The sequence below is a fragment of the Mustela erminea genome, chromosome X (genome assembly GCF_009829155.1).
Source record: "Mustela erminea isolate mMusErm1 chromosome X, mMusErm1.Pri, whole genome shotgun sequence".
In the NCBI taxonomy this organism is placed as follows: domain Eukaryota; kingdom Metazoa; phylum Chordata; class Mammalia; order Carnivora; family Mustelidae; genus Mustela; species Mustela erminea.
This window is the reverse complement of record NC_045635.1, coordinates 56,095,045-56,115,401: the sequence shown is the minus strand read 5'-3', so window position 1 is coordinate 56,115,401 and position 20,357 is coordinate 56,095,045. Positions and strand designations below refer to the sequence as shown.

At 37.8% G+C, this 20,357-nt stretch overlaps 1 protein-coding gene across 6 annotated transcripts in view; it reads left to right on the top strand.

Moving 5' to 3' along the window:
* OPHN1 (oligophrenin 1) overlaps positions 1 to 20,357 on the top strand; it is a 558,586-nt gene that overhangs the window by 502,045 nt on the left and 36,184 nt on the right. For all 6 annotated transcript variants that reach the window (XM_032329488.1, XM_032329487.1, XM_032329486.1 and 3 more), the window contains one exon: positions 533 to 859. In XM_032329488.1, the coding sequence (XP_032185379.1) occupies positions 533 to 859 (327 nt within the window). The remainder of the gene's footprint in view (positions 1 to 532; positions 860 to 20,357) is intronic.

Genomic DNA, 20,357 nt, shown 5'->3' with positions numbered 1-20,357 from the left:
AAACCGTATGATAATTGACTTTCTCTGCTTGACTTATTTTACTCAGCATAATCTCCTCCAGTCCCATCCATGTTGATACAAAAGTTGGGTATTCATCCTTTCTGATGGCTGAGTCATATTCCATTGCATATATGGACCACATCTTCTTTATCCATGTTGAAGGACATCTTGGCTCTTTCCACAGTTTAGCAATTGTGGCTATTGCTGCTGTGAACATTGGGGTACATATGGCCCTTCTTCTCACTAAATTACATATCCCTTTGAATAAAGCATCTTGGTATATTATGGTTTTACTAAGTTGTGGTGAAAATCAAACTCTCATCTTGTAATGAATTCCCTATTTGATGGGATCTGTGACTCCACATGGGTTGGGGTAGGTAGAGACTGATTACGCAAGTTATCAGTGATTTGTCCCACAATAATAACTCCATTGAGTATGTGTAAAATTTTTTGATATTATATGTGCATTTATAAAAATGAAATGGCAATAAAGTTAGCATTAATCTTCCCTCTTTGCACCACCTTTTCCTAGATGAAATCCAACATCAAACACCCAATGGTATTATCACCAGCAGTATAGAACCCCCGAGGCTACCACAATACCCCAAATTGCCTATTCAGAGGAGTGGGGAATCTGACACTGGGAGGAAGTCTCCAAGCAACTGGTCTGTTTCAGACGGCAAGTTGGAGTCCTGTCCTGAAGTGGATGTAGGGAAGCTGGTGTCTAGGCTGCAGGATGGTGGGACCAAGTCCATACCAAAGGCCACCAATGGACCTGTATCAGGCTCTGGGCCCACAAAAGTCCCCTCTTTCCACATAAAGAGACCAGCTCCTCGGCCCCTGGCTCACCATAAGGAGGGTAAGTGCTTGAGAATTCCATTGGAATCAGAATTGAAACCAGCAATTTTGCATCTTAAGATCTTTCTGAGGTTGGAGATAATTAAATAGGAATCTAGTTCCAATTTACTGTCATTAATATTGGAATTGTGGGTAAGAACATAAAAACCATTCACAATAATCACTGGAGTGTAAAGCTAATGAGGGTGGGGATTTGGGACCTGCTTTATTTACTTCTTTATCCCAAGTACTTAGAACAATGTTTGACTGTCACAAGGTAAGCACTAATTGTTTGTAAAATAAATTAATAATAATAATATTTTAATCAATGTTATTATTGCTGCTGTTGCCATTGAATATCTACTGTATCCCTGGCACTGTACTAGATATTGACAAATTATTTCTGATCCTTCACCTTACTGTGAAGAACACATTACTCTTTTTTTTTTTTAAAGATTTTATTTATTCATTAGACACAGAGAGATCACAAGTAGGCAGAGAGGCAGGCAGAGAGAGAGAGAGAGGAGGAAGCAGGCTCCCCGCGGAGCAGAGAACCCGATGCGGGACTCGATCCCAGGACCCTGAGATCATGACCTGAGCCGAAGGCAGCGGCTTAACCCACCCAGGCGCCCCACATTACTCTTTTTCTTTCCTACTAGAAAACTGAGGATCCTAGAGCTAAGTGACTTGCCAAAGGTTCACAGTTACTAACTGGCAGAGCTGGAATCTCAGTCTTACCAAGTGTGGCAGGTACCAAAGCCTGTGTTATTTCCAATAATTCAGAACTATCAATTCATATAAGAAGCTTTGAAATTCATGAACTAGTGGTTTCTCATTCTCACTTTTCAGATTAGTCAAAATAGAGACAAACGGGCACAACTTCTGCAAAACTCTGGACTTTCTAAATTACAAATCCAAGATGTGGCTGACTTTGGTAAATTTAATTCGAGACTCATGTTTGGAGGTTGGGGGCTAATCCAGAGGGTATCTGGAGGGTGGTACATAATTCCATGAAGCTAATATGATATAATGGACAGAATATGGACTTTGATATCACAAAAGCTCAGACCTAAATTGTGACTCTTTTACTTTCTAGCTAGATGACCTTCTAAAAATGTGCCTTGATTTTTATTCTGTCTTGTTCCAGAAAGGATTTAAGGCTTTCACAATATAGAAAATATAAGAACTTAAAAATAGTAAGAATAATTTATTCAACAAGTATTTATCTTGTACTTGCTGTTTGTCTAGCCCCATTCTTGGTATTGAGGACATAAGAATGAATAAGACATAAGGTCCCTACTCTCTTGAGACTTATATCGGAGCTTAGCAAACTATGACCTTAACTGAAAAATATCAAAAGAAAAATAATATATCATGACACATGAAAATTATATGAAATTCAAATTTCTGTGCCCATCAACAGATGCACACCAATTCATTTACATATTGTGTAAAGCTACTTTCACACTAAAACAGCAGAATTATGTAGTAGCAACAGAGATCTTATTGCCCACAAGTCCTAAAATATTAGCTATCTGATACTTTACAGAAAATGTTTGCTGACTTCTGCCTTAGATTCTAGAGAGTGCAGGTGAGAAAAAATGAAGCCAAGAGAGGGGAAAAAAGGTAGGATAGTAGGGATATGGAAAGAATGAAGTTAGTCCACAAAATGTTTGCTGTGAAGCCTTACACACTTGCCAGAACAGTGTCACAGATTTGGCTCCAAACTTTCTAGAGAAAATGAAAAGAGAAAGAACTTAATAGTCATATAAATCCATGGTCTTGAGGTAATAATAAGCAAGTTGTTCAAAAAAACACAACTCATCCATTTTTTAAGCCAAAGAATACTTCTAAGAAGCATTTTATCTCAAGGATTATTGCATATGGGCTGATGACATTGTCTCTGGTCACAATTCAGTAAAATCTATTCTATGAGAGTCTGATAAGATTTCCACTAAGTAACTGGCTATGAATTCTTTGGCTTGACCCAGTGATGCGTCTGTCTGTATGATTATTGGTTATTTAAGATCTGTGCACCTTGGTTTCTATATCTGTTAATAGGATTAACAGCTCATCCCACAGAACTATTGCTAAGGTTAAAAGAAATAACAAAATATCTGTCATATAACCAATATTCAAAATATGTTATTAATTCCCTTTCTCTGCCCTTCCTCTTCCTAAGATTTTTCTATTCAGGAAAATAGCCAACTAGAACCGGACTTCTATGTAGACACAGTTTCAAATTATAGGTCATATGTTGACCTTCACATCAATCTGTTACAGAGTTGGGTAACTCAAATTATATTCATCACAGTGAAGTTTGTCTTGCCTGCTGCCAAGCCTTGAGGTCAGCTAGATCCTATACGTTTAGCACACACAGTAACTTAGCCCTCTTTCCATCATCTACTGCGAAGTTAAATTCCAGATGCATTCCCCCTTCCCCTTTCTCCACAGTCCTGCTCCAGACTTCTGGCAGCAAGTAACAGTTTCAGTTAATGTAAGTACTGATCTTACTGTCCAGTATCAGCCAGAATATCTAAATTTGGGCCACATAATTGCCTGCTTTTGCTTTATATCTTAAATCAGTCAGCAACAGACTAGTGTGATGCAGCTTTTCTCAAGGCGCCATGCCTCCAGCCTTAGCTACAGAAGACAGATCTGAGGTAGTGGTACTGGCCTTGGTGGAAAATCAGGCAAACTTCTGCCTCCTTTTTTTTCAAGCTTTTATTTAAATTCTAGTTAGTTAACATACAGTGTAACATTCATTTTAGGAGTAGCATTTAGTGATTCATCATTCACATATAATACCTGGTGCTCATCACAGGTGCCCTCCATAATATCCATTACCCATTTAGCCCATACCCCCCACACACCTGCCCTGCAGCAACCATAGTTGAGAGTCTCTTTTATGGTTTGCCTCTCTCTTTATTTCCCCCTATGTTCATCTGCCTTGTTTCTTAAATTCCACATATGACTGAAATCATATGGTGCTTGTTTTTCTCTGACTTATTTCACTTAGCCTAATATGCTCTAGATCTACCCACATCATTGAAATGGCAGGATTTCAGTTTTTTTGATAGTTGAGTAATATTCCATTGTATATATATATATATATATATATATATATATATATATATATATATATATATATATATATATCATGACTTTTTTCCATTCATCGGTCAATAGACATTTGGGATCTTTCCATAATTTGGCAACTATATATAATGCTGCTATAACAATCAATACCCTAGAGGAGAACACAGGTAGAAACCTCTTGGACATTGGCCATAGCAACTTCTTACTAGATAAGTCTCTGTAGTTGCCTCTTTGAAGTTTGCTCACTACTCACCTCTTTCTCCCTCCCTTCCTCCCCATTTTGGCTGTCACTCCAGTGATAGATTCCAGGCATCAGAACAAATATCAGTTAAGAAAATGCTATAAAAGACTCTGTCCTGACATATAACTGGTAGTTGTTATCTCCCCAAGTGCTGGCCAGCAGCCTAAATGACAGTCAGAGGGAAGGAACTGCCACATGAGCTGACCCACTCTGCACCTTCCAGTTGTCACTCTATTTCAGCTCTTTTATTCAGAGCTTTACCTACATGTCAAGAGCCAGTGCAAGGCCTCATTGCTTTAGTGATCCAACTGTGCCACTGTCTTGTCTTCCATCTCTGTCCTTTGTCTCAGTCCAACATTTGAGTGGACTTGATATTCTTTACATTTTTCCTCAGCAATTAAAAATAGCAAACACAAGCTGTGTGTTAAATTACATTGTTCTACGGCAGTTGGCTTAAAATAAAATCAAAATTGTTTGCTGTTATAATTTTGTCAAGGACTTTTTTCTGTTCCAGACATAGAACTGGATACTTTCTCTTTTTCTATTTTATCTAATTATGAGAAACCTATGAGATAGTCTCTTTTTTCTTCATTTCACATTTATTTCCCCATTAAGGAACAACTGAGGCTTAGAGAAGTGAAACAACTTTCCAGCGTCACCAACGTTGTAAGATAGGAGAACAGAGCTTGAACTTTGGCTTCTTGAGTATCACATTTTTATTTCTTAAACAGCTTTATCTACCTTCTCCTTTTATTGTCTAAGAAGCATTAGCTGTTAAGAGAGAAAAATTATACAAGCCAATATCCTATCCTCTCTTGATATCACTGCTTCTAACCAGGCTTGGCTTTGAAGAGGACTTTTCTCTAGTTTCTACAAAGGGACTTAGGACTTTACTTTTGAGAATAAGGTGGGGAAGATATCTATTTACCTGCATTTGTTCATGTATTCCAGCATAGTGCTATGCAATGGGAGAGAAAGAGATGAAAGGCCATGCATGGTCTCTGCCCTCCAGAGGTTCATGGCGAGGCTGGCATGTAAGCAACCAGTCCCAATCCAGTATGACCCATGTTCTGATGGGGGTGAGAATTAATTCCTGTTGGAGTATGGGGCAAGGAGCCCTTCACTCTGCCTTAGGTTCTGAGATAAAAGTGAAGGATATAACTTCACTGGAAACCTATAATATATGTGCTTAGGAGCACTTCTTGGCTCTTTCTTCTGCCTTGACTAGAGAGAAAAGACTGCATTCTGATGGTGTCATTATGATGGTGTGTTCTAGGATTTGGAGAAAGCATGCTTGTAAGGCCTTGCTCAGCCACAGGGCCATTAATTCTCCATTACGGTAACTATTTCAATGAGTAGCATTTGCATCTGCTCCAGAGGTATTAGAAACAGACTTGTTCTTGAAATAATTGGCTGTGCTGGCCATTATTCACATTTGGTTGTTTGAATTCATTATGCTTTAAAATCTGCTGCATTTGGTTTTAATTCTCTGCCTTTCCTAGAGCCTAACCCCCAAGTGATCCAAAAGAGTAATTAGTGGCTACAGGAGTAGAGAGGCTTTCAGGTGAGCATGGCAGAATTTCCTAGAAAGTAAGAGATGATTCTAGAAAATTGGAAGAATGTACAAGTAGAAAGAACCACTCCTTATCATGCTGTTAGGTTGGGTATAGATGAATATAAGAAAAGATCGGAGAAAGTTCCTTAAAGTGATTTCTTAGTACCTCTTGAGGTAAGAAATCAGTAAGTGCTAAGATTGGCTATGGTCATTTTACAGAGAATGGGGAGGGAGAGAAGAGTCTGGGCTGGAGACGGAGGTCAAATTTGTAGTAAAAGTCATGTAGTGGACCAAATTGAAAAGGAAATTAAGGGGATGTACAGTTTGTTAGAGAGATCATAGGCTCAAAAGGCTTAGTGAAGTCTCAGATTTGACAGGCTTCAGAGTTTCCCAGATATGATTTTGATTCCTAGCTCTGCGTCAGAGGTGTGGGACTTTTGGCAAGCCACAACCTCTCTAAGTCTTAGTATTATTTATCAAATGAAGATAATAATTATGCCCATGAGATTATTGCAACAGTGGAATAAGGTATCAATGTGCTTAGCACATAATGAGTACTCAGTAAGTGATAGCAGTTGATTTGCTTTTACAGGAAGCTAAATACTAGCTACATAATCTTAGGTAAACTTAACTTCTTTCAGCCAGTTTTATTAACTGTAAATGGGAACAAGGGCTACATTGTAGGAAACATTTTTGTGGGTAAAAATTAAGATTATGTATAGAAAACATTTATACAATAATACAATAGAAGTTCAAAAAGTGATGTTACTGGATGGGTAACAACTTCTCAGGAAATGGCAGCCATAGAAGATGGTACATGTTTACTCTTTTGTATTTATGAGCCTATGGGAAGCCTCAAGCCTCAAGCATAGATGTCATCAAAGAACTCAGAGCTACTCTTTCCACCCTTGAACTTTTTCTGACCTTGCCAAACACTGAGAAAGAAGAGGGCCATTGTTGAAGGTAAGGGACAAGGAAGGATTTTTAGCCATCCCTCAAGGTCCACTTCAAGTCCTATTCCTTCCATGAAGTCTTCTGCCCCAGGGAACTCTACCTTACCTCATTTCTTCTGACATTCAAGTTTGACCCTTTAATGTGGATGCTGAGTTACAGTATTCACACTTATTTCCCAAATGTATGACTTCATTGTCTAATTCTGTTTTAAGCCCCTGGAGGGCAAGGTCTATGTCATATCACTAAGACTGGGCACAAAAGCCCTCAAGAAACACAACATATTGAAAACCTTTCAATTTAGGTTTCAGAATAGCCCTAAAGTTTGGCTATATCATGTTTGTATGTGTCAAAGATGTCACAAGTGGGAACTTAAAAAAGAAAACCTCTTTATGTTGTCCTTCTATTGGACTGAAGTACATCATTTTTTTTTTACTCAATATTTATTGAATATCAGTTATGTGCAAAGCAATTCACTTGGGCTTTTAGTGACTACAGAAATGGATCTTGTCATCAGGTTGCTTCCATTATAATATGGAACATAAAGACACCAAAACAAAGAGCACTGATTCAAAGTACAAGATGATTAGCACCTTAGGAGTCAGAGAAAAGAATTTGGAGCATCTTAGTCTTGGAGCACTTAAACTGAATCTTAACAGATGTAAATTTAGGCATGTGGGAATAGGGTAAAGGGAACCTGGGGAAAATATGATCAATTGTGAAACAGGTATATGGAACAACAAATAATACTGTTTGTGTGGACTGTAGGATATGTGAAGAGAAATAGCGGAAAGGTAAACACAAAGATCAGTTGAAGTCAAGTGGAAGAGGATAGTGACTTCCAGGTTAAAAATGATTGAGTTTTATTCTGCAGGCAACAGGGAACTCTGGAGTCTAAATCTAAATCTATCTATGAAGAGATTTTCTTCAGGCTGGTTAAGTACATGATCAGAACTGGCTTCTAAAGTATGCCAAAACAGCATTTAAAAGTCAGCAGGGAGAGATATAGATAGGTCTATAGACTTATATCATGAACCCACTGATCTATGAAACAGTCCAAGTCCACATTTCACAGGTATTGAAGTGATCTTGTCAAGGTCATACAACAAGTTAGTTTTAGTATTAATACTGGAATCTAGCTCTCTTGACTCCCAGTTACATTACTCTTCCACCTCTGCCTCCTCATTGTGGTTTTACTGTGGCAAATTAGAGTTAAGAGAGAATAACACTGGAGTCTTTCAACCAAGAAACCCCTTTGCTGTGACTTCAAACTTTGACTTGTAATGAATCATCAGTGAAGAGACTAATGTTTGTTTTCTAAGGCCTTGGTTTGATGTCCATTTGGATTTGGCTGTAAGTTGGAAAGAAATGGGATTCATATTTAAGGAGGCATCATCTGGTTCTCTCATAAAGAAGAGCAGTCACACTAAGATGGACCCATGTTTGGGTAGAAGTGTTTTCTGACTCTGACTACAGCACATACTTCCTGCCCAACACCCCCTCCACTATCCAGTTGAAATTATCAGCATTATCAGCTCTGATCATTTTGATCTGCAGTGACAAAATTAGTGTCATGTATTCTAGTGGTTCCTAACTCTGGCTACACAGAGCATCACCTGGGGAACTTTTTTTGTTTTTTATGTTTTTCTTTTTAAGATTTATTTATTTATTTATTTTAGAGAAAGAGAGTGGAGGGGGGGTGGGGCAGAGGGAGAGAGTACCTCATGCAGCCCAGTGCAGAGTCCGATACAGGGCTTGATCTCACAACCCAGAGATCACATACTGAGCTGAAACCAAGAGTTAGATGCTCAACCAACTACATCACCCAGGCATTCCACCTGAGGAGCTTTTAAACATACCCATACCCAAGTCATTACCCTAATCAATTAAACTAGGATCTCTGGGGGTTGGGTCCAGATACTATATGATTTTAATGTTCCCAATGTATAGCCAAGGTTGAAAACCACTGGTACTTAGGTCTACATGGACTTCAGAAATCAGATGTATCTGAATCTATTGTCAATTATCTATGAGGTTACTTCTTATCTGTGTCTCTGTTTTCACTACTGCAGAATAGGACACTATCTACCTTGGAAGTTTATGACCTATGTTTAAGGAGAATATATGCATAAAATACTGAGTATAGTGTCCCAATATCTAGAACAGAGCAAGTGTTCAATAAAAAATAGCTAAAATTTTTACCAGTTATGTTATCACCATTACTTTTATTTTTACCATTTATAATTTTTATATGATTAATAATAACAAAACAGCAGGCACTAGGAAAAACAGCGGATGCAGGAACAAGAGATAGGGCTTTCAACCCTCACTCCATCACTTACCTAACTATGTGACTTGAATTACTTCATCTTTCTCAACCTAAGTTTTGTTCTCTATGAAATGAAGAAGATAAGACCCACTGCTTTTTCCCTCCCATGCTTATTGTGAACATCAAATAGTTATCTGGAAGACTGGTTTGAACAGTATAAAGTGTGTTAGAAAAATCAGATTATCATTATAATTTTGGTCATTTTTTTAGCTGCAATTCTGTGTACCTAGCCTGGTGCTAGGGGGAATGGCATGTTCAGAAATAAAAGATACAGTGTAGATGGGGAGACAGAATTTGTATGTATATAAACAAATTCTTCCATTAGAGGTATTACATTGTATTATCGTTGTCTTTTTTCATATCTGTCACCCTCACCAGAATGGCTGGCTAGCTGGAGGAATTAAAAAAACCCACAAGGCAATATATAAGTACTTCATGAGTGTTACCTGAAATGTTCAGCGGGGTGAAATCGGAGCTGTTTTGAGGGATGTTACAGTACAGATAAGACAAGAGAGCTGGGGCATATATCAGGCAGGAAGCAAAGCAGAGTCTAACACTTACTTAACCCTACTATATGGTAGGAAGTCTCATTAGGCACATTTAGTCCTTACGATCACCTGATGGTGAGAGGTTATTATACCCACTTTGCAAATGAAGACATCAATGGTCAAAAAGGGGAAATAACTGCCCAGAGTCCACTAACTTGGAAGCAGCAGCTCAGTACCTCAAAATCAGGTCTACTCAACTCTAAACTTTCAGTATTTTCCACTATACCATAATGGCTCACCTAGAAGTAAGAATCAAGGGTTTGCAGGACGCTTGGGTGGCTCAGTTAGTTAAGCATCTGCCTTTGGCTTAGGTCATGATCCCAGAGGCCTGGAGTGGAGTCCTGAATTGGACTCGCAGCTCAGTGCAGGGTCTTTTTCTCCCTCTGCCTCTGTCTTCTCGCCTGCTTATGTTCTTTGTCTCTTTGCTCTCTTTCTCAAATAAATAAATAATATCTTAAAAAAAAAGAATCAAGGGCTTGCTTTGACAGGGCAATTAGGAGACCAGTTTGAATAGAGTAGAGCTGGAAGATAAAGTCCAGATTTGCTGCCTGGGATTATAACTTGGGAGCAGCTCATAGAGGGCCTTGAATATATATTAAGGAATTTGAACTTCATCCTATACATTTTATAGCTACTGTGTGACGTTTAAGAAGAAAAACAATATTAAAATACTTAGGGTAAACCTTATAACAATATTATATGGATTAAAGTTTTTTTTTATATTTACCTTAAAACTCTATAGAAGAAAACTTGAAAATATAGACATACTAAACAAAAAAAATCAAGAAATATAAAGATCTACCAACAATATTCTTCTTCTTTATTTTTTAGATTTTTTTAAGGTTTTATTTATTATTTTGACAGAGATCAGAAGCAGGCAGAGAGGCAGGTAGAGAGAAAGGGAGGAAGCAGGCTCCCTGCTGAGCAGAGAGCCTGATGCAGGGCTCAATCTCAGGACCCTGAGATCATGACCTGAGCCGAAGGCAGAGACTTAACCCACTGAGCTACCCAGGCGCCCCTCTATTTTTAGTTTTTATCTAAATTCCAGTTAGTTAACATAGAGTGTAATATTAGTATCAGGTGAACAGTTTAGTGATTCAACACTTAAAACATTCTACTAATCACAAATGCACTCCTTAATCCCCAACACCTAGTTATCCACCCACTCCCCATGTCCCCTCTGGTAATCATCAGTTTGTTCTCTATAGTTAAGAGTATGTTTCTTGATGTGCAACTCACATTTTTTCCCCTATGATCATTTTTTTTGTTCTTAAATTCCACATTTTGGTGAAATCATGGTATTTGCCTTTCTCTGACAGATTATTTTGCTTATATGGCACTCTGTAGCTCCATTCACATCATTGAAAATAGCAAGATTTCATTCTTTATAATGGATGAGTCATATTCCATTGTGTATGTATGTATGTGTATATATAAAGATATATATACACACAATATTGAATGCATATGTACACATATATATTTCATTGTGTCTATATATACATAATATATACAATATTCCACTATGTGTGTATATATATACATATATATAAAAGCCCTCTCCTCGTCACAAGTGCACAATGTAATCCCCATCACCTACTTAACATATTTCCCCACCCATCTCTCCTCTGACAGACATCTTTTGATCTCTGTAAATTAAAAGACTGTTTCCTGTTTTCCTCTTTTTTCTCCTACTCATAATCATTTGTTTTGTTTCTTAAATTCCGAATATGAGTGAAATTATATGGTATTTTTCTTGCTCTGACTCATGTATTTCACTTAGCATAATACTTTCTGCCTCCATTCAAGTAGTTGCATATAGCAAGATTTCATTCTTTGTAATAGCTGAGTAATAACGCTGCTGTGGGGGGGGATGGGTGTGTATATAGCTGTATGATATGTCTGTATCACCTCTTCTTTATCCATTTATCAGCCAGAAGTGGGCTGTTTCCATATTTTGACTATTGTGTATAATGTTGCTTATAAACATCAAGGTGCAGGAATCCCTTTGAATTAGTATTCTTGTACTGTTACAGTAGATACCTAGCACTGCAATTGCTGGATAATAGTGAAGTTCTATTTTTACATTTTCTTTTTTTAAATTCTTACAAAATTTCATTTCATTTATTTTTTTTATCATCTAATTTTCCTGTTATGTTAGTCACCATAAGTACATCATTAGTTTTTTAAAATTATTTTTATTAACATATAATATATTATTTGCTCCAGGGTATTTTTACCCTTTTAAAAGCAACCTCCATACTGTTTTCCAGCATGTCTAAACCAGTTTACATTCCCACCAACAGTGCACGAGGGTTCCCCTTTCTCCACATCTTCACCAACAACTGCTGTTTCTTGTGTTGTTGATTTCAGCCATTCTGACATACGTGAGATGGTATCTCATTGTAGTTTTGATTTCCGTTTCCTTGATGAGTGATGTTGAGCATCTTTTCATGTGCCTGTTGGCCATCTGGATGTCTTCTTTAGAAAAATGACTATTCATGTCTTCTGCCCATTTTTTAACTGGATTATTTGTTTTGGGGGTGTTGAGTTTTACAAGTTCTTTATACACATTGGATACTAACCCTCAATAGGATATGTCATTTGCTAATATCTTCTCCCATTCTGTAGGTTGCCTTTCAGTTTTGTTGATTGTCTCCTTCACTGTGCAGAAACCTTTTATCTTGATGAAGTCCCCAAATTTATTTTTGTTTTTGTTTCCCTTGCCTCAGGAGACATATCTAGTAAGAAGTTGCTATGGCCAATGTCAAAGGGGTTACTGCTTGTGTTCTCCTCTAGAGTCTTAATGCTTTGCCGTATTAGGTCACTAAAGTCTTTCATCCATTTTGAACATATTTTTGTGTATGATGTAAGAAAGTCATCCGCTTTCGCCCTTTTGCATGTTGCTCTCCACTTCTCCCAACACCAGTTGTTGAGGAGACTGTCTTTTCCACATCAAATATTCTTTCCTGCTTTATCAAAGATTAATTGACCATATAGTTATGATTCATTTCTGAGATTTCTATTCTGTTCCACTGATCTATGTGTCTATTTCTGTGCCAGTACCATACTGTTTTGATCACTACAGATTTGTAATATATCTCGAAGTCCAGAATTGTGGTGCTACCAGCTTGGCTTTTCTTTTTCAAGATTACTTCAGCTATTTGGGGTCTTTTGTGGTTCCACACAAATTTTAGGATTGGTTATTCTAGCTCTGTGAAAAATGCTGTTGTTATTTTGATAGGGATTGCATTAAACATGTAGATAGCTTTGGGCAATACAGATTTTTCATGGTATTTTTTCTTCCAATCCATGATCTTTTTCCATTTCTTTGTGTCATCCTCAATTTCTTTCATCAGTGTTTTGTAGTTTTCAGAGTACAGGTCTTTTACCTCTTTGGTTAGGTTTCTTCCTGGGTATCTTACAGGTTTTGGTGCAACTGTAAATGGAATCAATTCCTTGATTTCTCTTTCTTCTGCCTCATTGCTAGTGTATAGAAGTGCAACTGACTTCTGTGCATTGAATTTATATCCCGCCACTATGCTGAATTCCTGTATGTGTTCTAGCAACTTTGGGGTGGAGCCTTTTGAATTTTCTATATCGAGTGTCATGTCATCTGCAAACAGTGAATGTTTTACTTCTTCCTGGTGATCTGGATGCCTTTTATTTCTTTTTGCTGTATGCTTCCTGTGGCTGGGCCTTCCAGTGCTATGTTAAATAACAGTGGTGAGAGAAGACATCCGTTGTCTTGTTCCTGACCATAGAGGCAAAGCTCAGTTTTTCCCCATAGGGATGATATTAGCAATGGGCTTTTCATAAATGGCCTTTATTACACTGAGGTATGTTATAGGGTCCCTCTAATCCTACTTTGTTGAGGGTTTTTATCATGAATGGATGTTGCACATTGTCACATTTTTTCCCTGCATCTATTGAAAGGATCATATGGTTCTTTTCCTTTCTTTTGTTAATGTGGCATATCCCGTAGATTGATTGTTGAATAGTGAGCCACACTTGCAGCCCAGGAATACATCCCAGTAGATCCTGGTGAATGATTCTTTTAATGTACTGTTGGATTTGGTTTGCTAGTATTTTATTGAGAATTTTTGCAACCATATTCATCAGGGATGTTGGCCTCTTGTTCATCTGGTTTTGGTATCAGGGTAATGCTGGCCTCAGAGAATGAATTTAGAAGTTTTTCTTCCTTTTCTATTTTTGGAATAGGCATTAACTGTTCTTTAAATGTTTGGTAGAATTCCCCTGGGAAGCCATCTGGCCCTGGACTTTTATTTGTTGGGAGACTTTTGATTGCTGATTCAATTTCTTTGCTGGTTTTCAGTTTGCTGAAGCATTCTATATCTTCCCGTTTCACTTTTGGTCATTTATATGTTGGGAATATAAATGTATCTATTCAGGAATGTATCAGTTTCTTCCAGGCTGTCCACTTTGTTAGCATATAGTTTTTCACAATATTCTAATTGCTTGCACATCCATGGTTTTGGTTATTTCTCCTTCTCATTTGTGATATTATTTATTTGGGTCCTTTCTCTTTTCTTTTTTGGTTAAGTATGGCTAGAGGTTTATCAACTTTATTTACTTTTTTTCAAATAATCAGTTCGTGCTTTCATTGATTTGGGTTTTTTTTCAAATATTTTCTTTTTTTTAAATATTTTATTTATTTAGTTGATAGACAGTGAGAGAGAACATGAGAGGTGAGAAGGTCAGAGGGAGAAGCGGACTCCCCTTGGAGCTGGGAGCCCGATGTGGGGCCCTATTCCAGGACTCCAGGATCATGACCTGAGCTGAAGGCATTTGCTTAACCAACTGAGCCACACAGGTGCCTCTCAAATATTTTCTTTTTTAAAAAATTTACTTTAATTTTTTTCAGTGTTCCAAAATTCATCTTATATGTACCACACCCAGTGCTCCATACAATATGTGCCCTCTATAATACCCACCAGGAGGCTTACCCCCTACCTGCTTCCCTCCAAAACCCTCAGTTTCTTTCTCAGAGTCCACAGTCACTCATGGTTTTTCTCTCCTTCCTATTTCCCCCAACTCACTTCTCCTCTCCATCTCCCAATATCTTCCATGCTATTCCTTATGCTCCACAAGTAGGTGAAACCATATGATAATTGACTCTCTCTGCTTGACTTATTTCACTCAACATAATCTACTCCAGTCCTGTCCATGTTGATACAAAAGTTGGGTATTCATTCTTTCTGATGGAGGCATACTACTCCATTGTATATATGGGCAATATCTTCTTTATCCATTTGTCTGTTGTAGGGCAGTTTGGCGAATGTGGCCACTGCTGCTATGAACATTGGACCTTCTTTTCACTACACCTGTGTCTTCCGTGTAAATACCAAGTAGGGCAAATGCAGGGTCATAGGGTAGCTCTACTTTTAATTTCTTTTTTTTAAGATATTATTTATTTATTTGACAGACAGAGATCACAAAAAGACAGAGAGGCAGGCAGAGAAAGAGGGAGAAGCAGGCTCCCTGCTGAGCAGAGAGCCCGATGAGGGGCTTGATCCCAGAACCCTGGTATCATGATCTGAGCTGAAGGCAGAGGCTTAACCCACTAAGCCACCCAGATGCCCCTACTTTTAATTTCTTAATGAATCTCTACCCTGTTTTCCAAAGTAGCTGCACTGACTTCATTCCCAACAACAGTGTAAGAGGGTTCCCCTCTCTCCACATCCACTGCAACATTAGTTGTTTACTGTCTTGTTGATTTTGGCCACACTGACTGGTATAAAGTGTTATCTCAATGTGTTTTTTTTTCTTTTTTTAATTTATTTTTTATTTTCAGCATAACAGTATTCATTATATTTGCACCACACCCAGTGCTCCATGCAATCCATGCCCTCTATAATACCCACCACCTCATACCCCGACCTCCCACCCCACGCCCCTTCAAAACCCTCAGATCGTTTTTCAGAGTCAACGTGGTTTTGATTTGAATCTCCTTGATGGCTAATGATGATGAACATTTTTTTCATATTTCTGTTAGCCACTTGTATGCCTTCTTTGGAGAAGTGTCTGTTCATGTCTTCTGCCTATTTTAGACATGATTATCTGTTTTGTGTGTGTTGAGTTTGAGGAGTTCTTTATAGATCTCGGATATCAGCCCTTTGTCTGTAGTGTCATTTGCAAGTATCTTCTCCCATTCCGTGGGTTACCTCTTTGTTTTGTTGACTGTTTCCTTTGCTGTGCAGAAGTTTTTGATCTTGATGAAGTCACAAAAGTTCCTTTTCACTTTTGATTCCTTTGTCTTTGGAGACATATCTTGAAAGAAGTTGCTGTGACTGATGTCAAAGAGGTTACTGCCTATGTTCTCCTCTAGGATTCTGATGGATGCCTGCCTCACGTTGAGATCTTTTACCAATTTTGAGTTTATATTTGTATCTTGTTGATCACAGCTTTGTAGTAAAGCTTGAAATCAGGAAACGTGATGCCCCAAATTTTGTTTTTATTTTTCAACATTTCCTTAGTAATTCAGGGTCTCTTCAGGATCCATACAAATTTTAGGATTGTTTGTTCCAGCTCTTTGAAAAATGCCGGTAAAATTTTAATCAGAAGGGCATTGAAAGTATAGATTGCTCTAGACAGTATAGACATTTTAACAATGTTTATTCTTCTAATCCATGAGCATGGAGTACTCTTTTTGTGTCTTCTTCAATTTCTTTCATGAGTGTTCTGTAGTTCTTCGAGTAAAGATCCTGTACCTCTTTGGTTAGGTTTATTCCCAGGTATCTTTTGGTTCTTAGTGCTATAGTAAATAGAATTGATTCTCTAATTTCCCTTTCTGTATTTTCATTGTTAGTGTATAAAAAAGCCACTGATTTCTGTACATTGATTTTGTATCCTGCCACATCACTGAATTGCTGTATGAGTTCTAGTAGTTTGGGGGTGGAGTCTTTTGGGTTTTCCATATAAAATATCATGTCATCTGCAAAGAGAGAGAGTTTGACTTCTTCATTGCCAATCTGAATACTTTTTATTTCTCTTCATTGTCTGATTGCTGTTGCTAGGACTTCTAATACTATGTTGAACAAGAGTGGTAAGAGTGGGTATCCTTGTCATGTTCCTGATCTCAAAGGGAAGGCTGTCAGCTTATTCCCATTGAGGATGATATTTGCTGTGGGTTTTTCACAGATAGATTTTATGAAGTTGAGGAATGTTACCTCTATCCCTATACTTTGAAGTCTTTTAATCAGGAATGGATGCTGGGTTTTGTCAAATGCTTTTTCTGCATCAATTGAGAGGACCATGTGGTTCTTCTCTCTTCTTATATTGATTTTTTCTATCACATTGATTGATTTGCAAATGCTGAACCATTCTTGCAACCCAGGGATGAATCCTACTTGGTCATGGTAGATAATCTTTTTAAATTGCTGTTGGAACCTATTAGCTAGGATCTTGTTGCGAATCTTAGCATCCATATTCATCAGGGATATTGGTCTGAAATTGTCCTTTTTGATGGGATCTTTGCCTGGTTTGGTTTTCAGGGTAATGCTGGCTTCATAAAAAGAGTCTGGGGCACACCTGGGTGGCTCAGTAGGTTAAAGCCTCTGCCTCCGGCTCAGGTCATGATCCCAGGGTCCTGGGATCGAGCCCCGCATCGGGCTCTCTGCTCTACAGGGAGCCTGCTTCCTCCTCTTTCTGCCTGCCTCTCTGCCTACTTGTGATCTCTATCAAATAAATAAATTAAATACTAAAAAAGAAAAAATAAATAAAAGAGTCTGGAAGTTTTCTTTCTGTTTCTATTTTTAAAAGAACTTCAGAAGACTAGGTATTATTTCTCCTTTGAATGTTTGGTAGAATTCCCCAGGGAATCTGTCAGGTCCTGGGTTCTAGTTTTTGGGGAGGTTTTTGATCACTGCTTCAAACTTGTTACTAGATATTGGTCTATTCAGGTTGTCAACTGCTGCCTGATTCAGTTTTGGAAGTTTATAGGTTTCCAAGAATGCATCCATTTCATGTAGCTTGCTTAACATAATGGAATATAACTTTTGATAAGAATTTCTGATGATTGTTTCTGTATCGGTGTTAGTTGTGATCTCTCCCTTTTCATTCATAATTTTATTAATTTGGGTCTTCTCTCTTTTCTTTTGGGTCATTTTGCCCAATGGTTTATCAATCTTATTGATTCTTTCCAAAAACCAGCTTCTAGTTTCATTGGTGTATTCTACCATATCTCTAGTTTCTATCTCATCGATCTGTGCTCTAATCTTGATTATTTCCCTTCTTGTGTGTTGGGTTGGCTTAAGTTGTTGTTGATTATCCAGTTCGTTAAGGTGTAAAGACAGCTTGTGTATTCTGGATTTTTCAGTTGTTCTGACTGAGACTTGGATGGTTATGTATTTCCCCCTTAGGGCTGCCTTTACCATATTCCATAGGTTTTGGACCAATATGTCTTCATTCGTATTGGTTTCCATGAATTTTTTATGTTCTTTGTTGATTTCCTGGTTGATCCAAACATTATTAAGCAGGGTAGCATTTCAATATTGGGGGCATAAATATTTAGAATTGTTAGATCTTCTTGGTGGATAGACCCTTTAAGAATGATGTAGTGTCCTTCTGTATCTCTGACTACAGTCTTTAGTTTAAAATCCAATTTATCTGATATGGGAATCACTACCCCAGCTTTCTTTTGAGGCCCATTGGCATGAAAGATGATTCTCTATCCCTTCACTTTCAGCCTGAATGAATCTTTAGGTTCCAGGTGGGTCTCTTGTAGACAGCATATGGACGGGTTCTATTGTTTTTCCAATCTGTAATCCTGTGCATTTTATGGGAGCATTTAAGCCATTTATATTGAGAGTGGTTATTGAGAGGTAAGTTTTTATTGACATCATTTGCCTGTGAAGCCCTTGTTTCTATAGATTGTCTCTGTAAGTTTCTGTTCTATGTCATTCTTAGGATTTTCCTTCTTTTATAGAATCCCCGTTAATATTTCTTGTAATGTTAGCTTGGTGGTTACATACTCTTTTAAACCTTACTGGTCTTGGAAGCTCTTTATCTCTCCATCCATTTTGAATGTCAGCCTTACTGGGTAAAGTATTCTTGACTGCATCTTCTTCTCATTTATTGTCCTATATATGTCTTGCCAGCCCTTTCGGGTTTGCCAGGTTTCTGTGGACAGGTCTGACCTTCCTCTGTACACAAGGAATCTCTTCCCCCTAGCTTCTGTCAGAAGCTCCTGTCTAAAATTATGATTTGTCAGTCTCACAGTCAAGTGTTTCAAGGTCTTTCTAGATTCGTTGATCTTGAGGGGTGTTCTCTCTGCCTCTAGGACATGAATGCTTGTTCCATTCCCCAAACTGGGAAAATTTTCATCCAGAATTTGTTCAACTATATCTTCTAGTCTTCTCTCTTTCTCCATCCTCTATGGGATCCCAATAATTCTAATATTGGACTATTTTATGGGGTTATTTATTTCCCCAATTCTGTTTTCATGGCTTCTATGTTGTTTCTTCCATGCCTCCTTCTGATTCTTTTTCTCTATCAGTTTGTCCTCTAGATCACTAATTCTATGTTCTGCTTGGTTACCCTAGCTGTTAGAGTATTTAGATTAGATTGGATCTCATTGATAGCACTTTTAACTTCTTTCTGGGTGGCTTTCACTTCTGCCCTTAGAGATTCTATGTTGTCACTAATGGTTTCCTCCAACCTCACCATTGCCTGGATTATTGTTACTCTGTGTTCCCTTCCCAACATACTGTTTATATCCATAGCCAAGAGTTCTGATGGAAAGGGCACAATCTCTGAATTTTTCCTCTGTTGTGTGTTCCTCCTCCTAGTCGTTTTGGTGAGAGTTGGTTGAGAAAATGTATAGCTGAATATATCAACTACAATCCAGGCAAGGTGCACCCTGGAACATTTCAGAGCAATCAGAGTCACCATCGAAAAGAAAGAAAAAAAGAAAAAGAGAGAGAAAGGATGAACAAGAGAGAGAGAGTGAGCAAAGGGAAGACCAAGCCAGAATAAGCCCCCACAAGTAAGATTTATATGGTATAAAAACAAAAACCGAGAAACAAAAAGACTGACAGATAAATGACAAAAAAAAAAAGAACCTAGTCAAAGTGAACCCCAAGGATGAGATTTATATACTACCAGAACAATAACAAATACACATAAACACTGACAGAAGAAAAAGTTGGGAGGGTGGTTATAAATCCTCAGTGTGGCAAGGAAGGGTATTTTGATTCTTCCTGGGTCACATACTCTTTTAAACCTTGAAATGAAAGTGGATGTATCTTTACACACTTTACTCCCTTTATCTCAACTTCCCAGAGATAAAGGGAGATTAAAACTGGTTTATATATAGGGGTAGTATTGATTAGCGAAAGAGGATTACCTTGAAGCTTATATGTATATTAAAGAAAAGAAAAGAAAAGGAAAAACACAGGTATATGTATTTAAAAAGTTCAAGTTAAAAGGCTATTAAGCACTGGGGAGGGTATGTGCTCTGGTGAGTGCCGTGAAGTGTGTAAACCGTGAAGTGTGTAAACCTGGCGATTCACAGACCTGTACTCCTGGGGATAAAAATACATTATATGTTTACAAAAAATTTTAAAAAATGAAAAAAAGTCTATTATGGAATATGTTGTATTAAACCTCTAGTTGTAATGGTAAGTAGGTTAAAAATTTTTAAAAGAACAAGAATAATGAGAACGAATTAAGAATAAAAGTTGTATCTATGAAATACACAGATTTTAAGGCAATTCCGGGTGCTTATTCTATTGTTTTCCCCTGATGTTTGGGTTTTACAGTTTTATGGGGACACTG